The sequence below is a fragment of the Panthera onca genome, chromosome D2 (genome assembly GCF_046562875.1).
Source record: "Panthera onca isolate mPanOnc1 chromosome D2, mPanOnc1 haplotype 2, whole genome shotgun sequence".
Taxonomy (NCBI): domain Eukaryota; kingdom Metazoa; phylum Chordata; class Mammalia; order Carnivora; family Felidae; genus Panthera; species Panthera onca.
Genome location: NC_138349.1, coordinates 77591723 through 77604049, shown reverse-complemented (window position 1 = coordinate 77604049; position 12327 = coordinate 77591723). Strand labels below are relative to the sequence as shown.

The following is a 12327-nucleotide window of genomic DNA, read 5'->3' as shown; positions in this document are numbered from 1 at the left end:
AAGCCAAGCCTGCTGAGTCCCAAGGGACCCTGAAGGAATCCGTGGATTAGAAGAATCTGACTTCTAGGAGAATTTCATTTAATACTCTCACAAGGCATTTTTTCTTCTTTTTTTTTATAAGGAAGCAAAACTGATTTTTCACACACTTCGGGAGATAGCAAGCCCCAGCAGAAGATGTGCATTCATCTTCATAGTAGTAAGAACTGGTTCATACTGCATGCATTCTTGAAAGAAGTGTGGGACACACATTATGTATTCCAGAAAATTCTGTGCACCATCGTCCCTGTGACCTCAATGTGCCAGGTAAACGTCGTACTATCCCCATGTTTTCACCAACGTTCCTTTGTCTTTCTATTTTCTTTTTTGCTTTACTGTCACTATTTTGTTTTTCTTTCCTTTGTTCTTAAAGTTTATTTATTTTTAAAGAGAGAGAGGGAGAGAGAGGATCCCAAGCAGGCTCCCCACTGCCAGTGCAGGGCCTGATGCAGGGCTCAAACTCAGGAACCATGAGATCATGACCTGAGCCGAAATCAAGAGTCAGATCCTTAACCACCTGAGCCCCCACAGGTGCCCCTTATTTTGCTTTTCTTACATTTACATTTTTCTGTACATTTATATTTTGTGAGGGAATCTGAAGTTTATACTACTTGAGAGTTAAGAGAAAGACTGAGAGCCATAAACAACCAAATCAAAGAACGAATAAAGGAGGGAATGTCTTTTAAGTTAGGGCATAACCATGTTCAATACTGACATAATTTTAGGGGGATCTGGTATTTCTTTAGTCTAAACGAGCTTTAATTGGGAGGCTCAGGGATGCACCCTTATTTTTCCTATTGAAATTAGTGATGATTAGTTTTTGACCTATGGAAATTTGCCCTATGAGTGTGCTTTAAGTAATAAAATATCCTCATAAGGCAGGGAAGAGGGCAAAGAGCAAAATAAAAGTACAATTTGCGAGGAGCTGGTACTTGGGACTAAGAGTCTGTTTTTTTTAATTGGGGCACTTGGTTAGATAATGTGTGAACCACAAGATTTCCTTCAGTCCCTCCAGAGACCTAGAGAAAAAGCCATTGGTTAGTAGTCTTCCTGGCTTCTTTTCTCTAGGCTAATAAACCGATCTCAGCCTTTGAGATTTTGCATTCTGCTGACACCAAAAAGCAAGAGATAAACCCAATCCAAAAGCTTACCAAGGAAAAGGTCATTTCTCCCTGAGGCCTGGAGCGGCTATAGGAATTCGATGAAGGGCTCTTCCCTCCCTGAGGTGGCCTCAGATTGACCCTAAGGATGGGAAACACTGAAGGGGAAAGAACATGGCCATTGAAGACCATTCCCACTACCTCATCATAACTGCAGACTGGGAGAAAAGATTCCAATGAGATGCACCTCCCCAAAAGGGCTGGTGCTCCATTAGAATTCAGAAATCTTTTCAAAAGAATTCTCTTGTGTAGATGTTATGTTGAAATGTGGACAGGGAGACCTCTCCCCGAGACAGGATTCCAGAGAAGGAAGCAACAAGAGGGACCAAGGTAACATGTGGGACACAAGGCGATCAAATATAAGAAAGCTGAAGAAGATGGAGAAAACAGAGAACAGAAGTTGGGGCTGTGGGAAATACGAAGCCATTCATTTTGCCCAGAGGGCCCCCCCATAAACACAGGCACAACACTCTTCAGACACAGGCCATTACTATTCCTTATACTCATACCCATAGCTTCTCTGCTGTAAAAGGAAAGATTCTTCCTGATTTCTTGTGCTGGAGATCACACCCCTCTTCACCTTATCAGGAACTTCATTTCAGTTAATATCGTCTCTCAGACTTTTACCATCAATTTCTCCCTCTACTAGGTCATTCCCCAAAGCTCTATGGACATGCTCACGTATCTCGTATTTTTTTAAGAATCTCAAGTGCACAGAAGTGGAAGGTGGATTAATTACAAACTGTTGTTCTTGACGCACTCTTGTCATGACCTGCTTTTGCTTCTTTAGTTGGACTTTTAAAAATACTGTAATTAAGTGGGGTGTGTGGGTGGCTTAGTCGGTTAAGAGTCTGACTTCGGCTCAGGTCGTGATCTCGTGGTTCATGGGTTCAAGCTCTGCGTCGGGCCCTGGGCTGACAGCTCAGAGCCTGGAGCCTGCTTCAGATTCTGTGTCTCTGTCTCTCTCTGCACCTCCGCAGCTCATGCTCTGTGTGTGTCTCTCTCTCAAAAATAAATAAACATTAAAAAAAATACTGTAATAAGTGTCTGCTAACCCACCGCCCAATGGAGAAACTAAAGCCTTCACAATAGCCTACATCAACCATATCATGCTGATGTTCCCATCTCCCTGCCTCCCTCCACCTGAGGAAACCATCATCGCCTTAAATCCTAAAATTAGCACTCTGTTATTTTCTTTATATGTACTTTTAAAATAGATTTAGAAAAGTTTTGGTTGCTTAAAACTTTTACAAAAAATGGTAACAAGCTATATTATTCTTGTATTCGTTTCCGATTGCTTTTGCAACAAAACACGACAAATTTAGTGGCTTAAAATAAAACCAATTAAGTATTAGCTTATATTTCTGAAGACCAGAAGTCCAAAGTGGATTTTAACTGGGCTACAAATTGTCCACAGGGCTTGGGTTCGTTCTGGGGACTCCGGACTCTGGGGGAGAATCTGTTCCCTGCGTTTTCTAGCTTCTAGAGGCTTCCTACTGCCCCTGATGCCTGGCTCTTTACTCCTTCTTCAGAGCCAAGATCTTCAAATCTCTTCACTCTTTCTCTCTTTCCTGCCCACCCCCAACTTCTGCCTCCCTCTTCAAAAGACCTGCAAGTTGATTACATTGGAGCCACCCAGATAATCGAGGATAATCCTCCAATCTTAAGATTCTTACCTTAATCACTTCTGTAAAATCCCTTTTTCCAGGCAAGGTAATCTATTGAGAGGTTTTAGGGAGTAGAACATGGACGTCTTTGCGGGGCACTGTCTCTGCCTGCCATAGTTCTCTTTCATGACTTACTTCGTTCCTTGAAATATTCCTCTTGTCATCTATCACTACAGTTTCCCAGTTTACTCATCCACTCTCCTACAGGTGCGCACCTGATGGGTCCCTGGCTTTGGCTACTGTGAGCAGTGTTCCTATGCACATTCTTGTTCGTGTCCCCTGCTGTAGACATGTATAAATGTCACTGGGACAACTGGAATAGAATTTCTGGGTCATGGGTATGTAAATACTCAACGTGCAGTGATTCTGTCAAACTTTTTTTTTTTTTCAGCAAGGGCACCAATGTGTACTGTCAAGAGAAAACAGACATAAAATAGCATCTAATTATGGGGTTGCAGTTCCCTGATCATTAATAATAACAAACATTTCCTCAAATGTTTATTGTCCACCTGAATTTCCTCTATGAGATGTCAACTCATGGCTTTTCATCCTTTTTTTTTTTTTTTTTAACAGATTTCAGTTCTTCATGTTCTCTTAATACTAACATTTTTTTTCAGTTGTTTGCATTGCATTTGAGTCTCTCTACCCCACTAATAAATTGTTTTTCCATTTTCTTTAAGGTTTTCTTATTGTTCTTTTAATGAAATTCTTAAATTTGTACAGATTTACGAGTCATTTATAGTCACTGGTTTTTGTTTATATTTGTTTGTTCTACTCTAAAGGAAAGGTTTCCTATCCCCACAGTCTAGAAGATTTGTCTATATTTCCCACTAGGAGTGCAAAGTTTTCCTTTTGGCATTTAAGACCTCAATCCATTTGGGGCTGGCTGTCACACATATGGTGTGAGGAAATTCTCTGATCTCATCTTTTCCATCCAGATCCCATTTTTCACAATCTTCTTTTCCCCACCGTTGCGACATTCCACCCATCACATTAGAAGGCTCCATACAAAGAGGTGCCTGGGTGGCTCAGTCGGTTGAACATCCAACTTCGGCTCAGGTCATGATCTCGCGATCTGCGAGTTCGAGCCCCATGATGGACTCTGTGCTGACAGCTCAGAGCCTGGAACCTACTTCAGATTCTGTGTCTCCCTCTTTGGCTGCCCCTCCCCTGCTCGTGCTCTCTCTCTCTGTCTCAAAAATAAATGTTAAAGGGGCGCCTGGGTGGCGCAGTCGGTTAAGCGTCCGACTTCAGCCAGGTCACGATCTCACGGTCCGTGAGTTCGAGCCCCGCATCACGCTCTGGGCTGATGGCTCAGAGCCTGGAGCCTGTTTCCGATTCTGTGTCTCCCTCTCTCTCTGTCCCTCCCCCGTTCATGCTCTGTCTCTCTCTGTCCCAAAAATAAATAAACGTTGAAAAAAAAAAATTTAAAAAAAAAAAAAAATAAATAAATGTTAAAATAAAATAATGAAATGAAATGAAATGAAATAAAATAAAATAAAATAAATAGAAGGTTCCATACATGTGCTGGTGTTCTGTCATCTGTATTATACCCTACTGATTAACTTGCTTATCCCTGCACTAATACTACTCTGTCTCAATGATGATAGCTTCACAATAAATCCATATTTATTTTATCCTTTAAAATGAATATAGTAGGACATACACCCTATCCTTGCTCTTCTTTATCATGATGATCTAGATACTGGAGCCCTTTATTCTTCTATATACATTTGGGAAACATCATGTCAAGCTCCGTGAAAAACTTGTTGAGACTTTGATGAATGAAGCATGATGTTTGGATTGAATCCATACATCAATTTTGGAAGAATTAATATCTTAAGGCTGTTGTCTCCTCCATGAACATAATACAGCTCTCATTTATTCAGTAATAAATCTCTTTTTAAAACTACTTTACTGGGGCGCCTGGGTGGCTCAGTCGGTTAAGCATCTGACTTCAGCTCAGGTCATGATATCGCGGTTTGTGGGTTCGAGACCCGCGTTGGGCTCTGTGCTGACAGCTTGGAGCCTGGAGCCTGTTTCGGATTCTGTGTCTCCCTCTCTCTCTGACCCTCTCCCGTTGATGCTCTGTCTCTCTCTGTCTCAAAAATAAATAAATGTTAAAAAAAAAAAAAACTACTTTACTAAGGTATGATTGACATATCAAAGGCTATACATACTTAATGTACACAATTTGATGAGTTTTGAGATAAGTATACATCCATGAAATCATCACAATCTATGCCACAGACATATCAGTTATCTCCAAAAGCTTCCTCCTGCTCTCTTATTTTTATCATCATCATCATCACCAATGTGTGTGTGTGTGTGTGTGTGTGCGCGCGCAAGTGTGTGGTGTGAGGTAAGAACATTTAACATAAGATCTACCTTCTTTGCAAAATTTTAGACATATAATTCAGGCCTATAGTTAACTAAAGGAAGAAGCTCTCTAGGACTTACTAATCTTGTATAACTAGAAGTCTCTATCCTTTGGCTAACACTTCCCTATTTCTCCCTTTCCCTAGCCCCTGGCAGCCACCATTCCACTCTCTGTTTCCATGAGTTTGACTATTTTGGATTCATCATGTAAATGGTATCATGTAGTACTTAGGATCTGTCCTTGTGTATCTGGCTTATTTCACTTAGTATAATGTCCTCCAGCTATCCATGTTGTCACAAATGGCAGAATTTACATCTTTTTTAAGGCTGAATAATACTCCATTGTATGTACATTTCACATTTTCTTCATTTATCTGTCAACACTTAGGTTGTTTCCTTACCTTGCCTATTGTGAATAATCCTTCAATGAATGTGGGATTGCAGAGATCTCTTTGAGATCCTAATTTCAATTCCTTGGGATAAATACCCAGAAGGAAGATTGCTGGATTACACAGTTCTATTTTTAATTTTTTGAAGAATCTCCATATAGTTTTCTATAGTGACTGTACCAGTTGACCTTCTCACCAACAGTGCATGAGGGTTTCCTTTTCTCCACACCCTCACCAACATTTGCTATCTTTAGTTTTTTTGCTCATAGGTATGAAGTGATATTTCACTCTGGTTTTGATTTGCATTTCCATGGTGATTAGTGATGTTGAGCACCTTTTCATATAACTGAGGGCCATCTGTATGTCTTCTTTGGAGAAATATCTATTATGTTCCTTTGTCCATTTTTGAAAAGGGTCATTTGTTGTTGTTTTTGCCAATGAGTTGCAGGTGCTTCTTATAAATTTAAAAAAATTACCCTTTATCAGATATACAGCTTGAAAATATGTTTTTCACATTGCATAGGTTGCCTTTTCATTGTGTTGATGGCATCCTTTCTTGTGCAAAAGGTTTTTAATTTGATATAACTCCATTTATCCATTTTTCCTTTTTTTTTTTTTTTTTTTTTTTTTTTTTTTTTTTTTTACTGCTTTTGGTATCATATCCAAAAAAATCATTGCCAAGGCCACTCCCAAATAGCTATTCCCATATGTTTCTTCTTGGAACTTTACAGTTTCAGGTCCTAGAGTTAAGTCTTTATTCCATTTTGAGTTGATTTTTGTGTATGGTCATCCAATATCATTCTGTGTATAGCCACAAGAACATTTTGTGTATGGTCCAGAATTCGATGAAGGATCCAATTTTATTTTTTACATGTGAATATCCAGTTTTCCCAGTACTTGTTATTGAATATGCTAACCTTTCCCCATTATGTAGTCTTGGTATCCTTGTCAAAGATCAGCTGACTATATATGATAAATCTCTTAATACAGTTAATCTCTCAATAAAGCTCAGTGTTTTTCTCTGTAAAGGTATTGTACACCTTAGGTTAGAGTGAAAATTAGTTACTGAAAATACCTGATGTTACCGTGAATGGTATCTTCTTTTTAATTCAGTTTCACATTTGCATCTAGCATGGAAATTTAGCTACCTTGCTAAATGATTCCTATTACTGTCTGACAAATAATCGTATTATCGGCAAATAATGATAGATTTGTTGTTCCCTTTATTCTCATTCTCATCATTTCCAATTTCATTTCTTGCCATATCACAAGTTTGAAAACCATTTATGACAACAGACTGCTTAGTGCAGGAAGGTACCACGGCTGCTAAAGTACTGAAAGATTTTGTAAGTGTTTTAGGTTTACATTCTTCTTACAACCTGTCTTTATATAATGTGCCATGCTTCTTTTGGCATGTTTTACCATTATCCTAATTCCTCCTTATTGGTACAGAGACAGTGAGCTTAGACACATACATAGTGATTATTAAGGCAATCAAAAGAACTATGTGGTAAGATAAATGAAAAAATACGTATTAATAATATACAAATAATATAAATTATATGTATTTGTAATATATAACATAAATATAAATTATAAGTATATTATATGTTATATAAATTATACATACATGTAATGTATTATATATTGTATAATATAATATATATTAGTTATAAATCATAAATCTAAATTATAAATATATAAATAATATAAATACATATATTTCAAATTTCTACTAGGCCTGTTCTTGTCCCCTACCTAACATGGTAAGAATCACCTCCACTAGGCTCTTGAGGAAGTATATCAAGAGGAAGTATATACACTCCATATAAAAAATGATTACTTAAAAAAAAGCTTGAGTCCTAAAGTAGATATGGGATAATAATCTCTGGCTTTACGAAGATGGACTGGATTAGTCAAAACTCCTTTCAGGTTCTTGCAAAGGGGCAGGTGTCTGGCTACCACAACTCTGTGTGTAAAAGCGTGAATATCAACATTCACACTATACACAACATGGTTTGTGATAAAAATGACTCCTGATGGGTTAACTGCATACACACGGGGAGAATTATATATACTTCTAATGATGCCCGATGAAGAGGAATGCTTGGGGATGCCCTGCACACGTTAGAGTTCCCCTCCTCTATCCTTCTGAGTAGACAGGATCCAAGGGTGGGCTCCGTAGTGTTTTAGCAGCTACAACATATTCCTGTGCTAAAAAATCTGTTGAACTAAATAAATGGTTTTTCACACTTGCTCTTTTGAACCCTAGTTGTCTCAAGGGCTATCTCTTAGTCGTGGTGGGTCAATTAAGGAGCCCATCTCAGGGTCTCCCGTTATAGTTATACCCAGAGCATACCCATTGAATTTCCTATTTAGTAAGCTATGTAAAGATAATTGAGAGAGAAATGGAAAATTCCACTCTAAAAAGTATTTTAAAGTCATAGGCATAAAACTCCATTTTATGGAAGAAAGTCTAGAATTATGACCACTTGCTAATTGTTAATGTTAATCGTTAATGATCATGGCTACATGAAACTTACAACATGCCTTAGAGACCAAAAGATACCTCCCCAACACCTCCAACAAAAGCCCAACGATATGCACCATAAAATTTTCAGATAATCCATCAGAATGTTGTATTAACTCTACAGCAGATGTACCAGTATAGGGTTCAAGTCATTTAAAAAAATTTTGAAATGCTATGAGGTGTAAAATCAAAAATGCTGTTTACATGACTGTGCCAGCCAGACTGACTCAGTCCAGTTCATCACCACGATGGTGATTGGTCTTCGCAACAGTGCTGTGGCATGAACATTTGTTACATGCTTAAACAGTATGGATGAGCATTCCACATGGTTTATAACTCTAACACTACACATAGATTTATGTGGCATAAATTTAACAAAAGAACTCAAACAGGCATTTACTTCCAATGAAGGAAGGCATAGTATGCAACAATTATTAAATAACAACCAATTAAACAATAAAATCTCAGGTCGTACCCATGGTACTGGCCAGTACAGACACATAACACAGAAGAAGCCCCTCTCCCACCTGGCCCCCAGATACATTAGCAGTCATAAACATAATCCCAGAGAAAGGGAGATGGGTGATGGGTCGGTAGAGTACCAGTTTCTCCACCCAGAGATACACGTGTGCAAAACAGAAATTAAGTTATAAAATAATAAGATTCCTATTACTTTTACAAATCTGTGTTTGAGAAATGATGGACGTGCCTGATCAAAAGCTTGTTGAATGATGGGGTGTCTGGGTGGCCGTCAGTTAAGCGTCAGACTTGGGCTCAGGTCACGATCTCACAGTTCATGGGTTTGAGCCCCACGTTGGGCTCTGTGCTGACAGCTCAGAGCCTGGAGCCTGAAGCCTGCTTTGGATTCTGTGTGTGTCTCTCTCTCTGACTCTCCCTCTCTCTGCCTCTCCCCCGCCAAAAATAACTAAACATTAAAAAAAATTTAAGGGGCACCTGGGTGGGTCATTCGGTTAAGCATCTGACTTCGGCTCAGGTCATAATCTCACGGTTCATGAGTTTGAGCCCAGCATCAGGCTCTGGGCTGACAGCTCAGAGCCTGGAGCCTGCTTTGGATTCTGTGTCTCCCTCTTTCTCTGCCTCTTCCCCTGTCACACTCTGTGTCTCTCTCTCTCTTTCAAAAATAAATAAACATTTAAAAAAATTTTTTTTTAATTAAAAGCTTGTTGAATGAATGAATATAGAGTTTAAATCAAGGAATGAACTGGATAACTTTTGAGGATCAGGGACCGGTTTATAAATCCTAAAAATACCGACTGAGGTATATCTCTTAAAATCCATGACTATATATATATATTCAAATAATAAGTTATATCCCAAAGCCATTTTGAAAGAAAAATGTGTTTGCTCATTTTAAAATGAGATATTTGTAGAGTATTTTGTTAAGTACTGTCTTGCTTACATGCTCTAGAGCAACACTATCCAAAAGAACTTTCTGTGATGATGTAAAGGCTCTAAGTCTGAGCTGTTCAGGCACCAGTTAGCCACAGGGGGGCACTGAGTACTTGAAATGGAGCAAATGCCTCTGGGAAACTCAATTGTAACTTTATTTCATTTAAATTAACGTGAATTCAAATAACCCCAGGCGGCCAGTGGCCAACTTCCTGGAAAGGCAGCTCTGAAGAATGAATTTTTCATTTATTTCCAAAGGGCTTTCACTTTTCCTTCACAACCTTGCTCAAGGTCACCTCAAAGCCCTGCACTGTGCTTCCATGGAACATTCTGCGTTTCTTCAATTTAGAGCTTCCCCACTGAACAGAAATTATTCCAGTATTGACTTCCCCGATATACTGTAATCTACATAAAAACAGGACAGCGTTTTATTAATCTTTGTCATCTCAGCATCCAGTGGAGGGACTGACATGTGGCAGGTCCTCGTTACACTTTTGTGAAATGAATGAACAGAAAGAAGCTATAAGCAGCTGATTAAACGGGGAAGTTCTAAATGAAAATTTAACGTTTGTGGAAAACTATCCTTTTGCCTGCCATTTATTTTCTGATTCACATGCATAAAAGCCATTTCTGCCTTATTGAAATCCTAGCTAAGCAGGAGAGGTAGTGTTTCTGCTAAAGTAATTTCAAGGGTGTCTGATCAAATAAGCCATATGGCACCCTGGCAATTTACAGCTGCAACTCATCTGCTCACTCACCGTCGAAGATGGCTGCTTATGAAACGTTAGAACAGTCGCCTTCGCTGTGCTGCGAACCCGAAGGCCACTTACCGTCACCAACATCGAAGTCCTTGAACGCCAGTTCCGAGCCCGAGTCGTCCAGAAGGATTTCGCCATTCAGTGTGAACATCATGGTGTGCTCTGTCATGTCCACCATGCATCCCACGACATCGCCCGCTTGCCAAGAGCGCCCATAGTGTTCGTTGCCCTGGTGCCACCGCTGGGCCTAAGGGACAGAAGAGTCTCTTGTCACAGACCGAGCCGGGAGAACAGCACCCACCCACCACTACTGGTAGGACTCACAGCAGCTCCTTCTAGTAACACAGCAGGAGGAAGGGCTCAGTGCCACCCCACGCACCAGCGGGTCACACACCCTAAGCGATGTGGAGGTGCCTGGGAATTCTACGTCCCTTTGATTAACACTGTATGCTATGGAATCTTGAAGAACAACCCAAATGCTATGTCATTACTTTGAGGAACGATGACTTTAAAAATCAAACCCGACACACTTTCTATTTAAAACAAACAAACCGGGCGCCTGGGTGGCTCAGTCGGTTGAGCGTCCGACTTCAGCTCAGGTCACGATCTCACGGACCGTGAGTTCGAGCCCCACGTCAGGCTCTGGGCTGATGGCTCAGAGCTTGGAGCCTGCTTCCAGTTCTGTGTCTCCCTCTCTCTCTGCCCCTCCCCCATTCATGCTCTGTCTCTCTCTGTCTCAAAAATAAATAAACGTTAAAAAAAAAAATTTAAAAAAAATAAAAAATAAAAAAATAAAACAAACAAACCAACCTCTGTGTCCTTAGAGGTTATTTTTTCTCACTAAAATGAATGCTTCTCAGGATTTGGGTTGTTTTTCTCCATTCCTCCAAAATGCAAAGAATTAGGAGTAGAGAATAAAGCTGAGAATTTATCACTGAAAATGACATTCTAGTTTTCGTCTACTTCAAAATAAAATTCCATTCCTTGGAACCAATGGCATGGATACTTTAACAAAACAGACATCTTGAAGCATTTCAAGATATACTAAAACTTAAAAAGCTCCAAATCAAACCTAAAAATATTCTCAGGATGTTTACTGAAATAATACACCAAAAATGAAATGTGCCAACAATGTTTTGTATACAGAGGTGAAATTTCACATTATAAATACAAGTCAAACACATTTTTGATAAATGTGACTTATGAATCTGTAAGTACATTCCACTGATTTATGGGATCAAAATTAGTTACATCAATTATTTTTTCAGATAAATCTTCTCATTTTCCCCTCCATCGTCGCCTTCATTGCAAACTGATATGTCAGGGGGTATAGTCACCAATGTAAAGTAATGATATGATTATTTTCAAGTATAATACACTCTACTTTTAAAAATTTTATTTCAGAAAGTGTTAGCTTTCAATAAGTGTTTAGATATTCTATCTGAAATAAAAAACAGGTTCAGGAAATGTGGTGTTTCACAACAAAGTGGGTCTGTTGTCCCCTGGAAGACACATTATTAATTTCTAGCCTAGAAATGCTGTCCCACTCATGCCTACCTCAGTACTCAAATGTCAAGTCTCCTCATGACTGCTTATCTACTCTAACTCTCCTTTTAATTAAAAATAACTTTTCCCCTTCATATGAAAGGAATGTAAATTCATGGAAGAAAATCACAGAATAGAAAAGACTAAAATTTCTATAATTTTATCAATCAAAAAATGACTATCATTCTCTTGTGGCTAGGTTCATATACATATTATTTTTTATTTTTAAATAATTTATGTACATAAAATAATCTTTAAACATTTATGTAATGTGTAAGTAAATAATAAAATAAGCACCTGACCAGCTTCCATCCACCTTAAGAAATATTACTAATAATGCTGAAAATGAAAACTTTTTGTCATTATAAACAACAGTCTCCAGCATTCTTGTGGCTATTAAATGTGTTTACCTATCATTGATAAATTTCTTCTATAGAATTGCTACGTCAAAGT

The 12327-nt window shown here is 38.8% G+C and overlaps 1 protein-coding gene across 4 annotated transcripts in view; it reads right to left on the bottom strand.

The window, feature by feature from the left end:
- RYR2 (ryanodine receptor 2) overlaps nucleotides 1-12327 on the bottom strand; it is a 755762-nt gene that overhangs the window by 258878 nt on the left and 484557 nt on the right. For all 4 annotated transcript variants that reach the window (XM_081790553.1, XM_081790554.1, XM_081790555.1 and 1 more), the window contains exon 29: nucleotides 10402-10576. In XM_081790553.1, the coding sequence (XP_081646679.1) occupies nucleotides 10402-10576 (175 nt within the window). The remainder of the gene's footprint in view (nucleotides 1-10401; nucleotides 10577-12327) is intronic.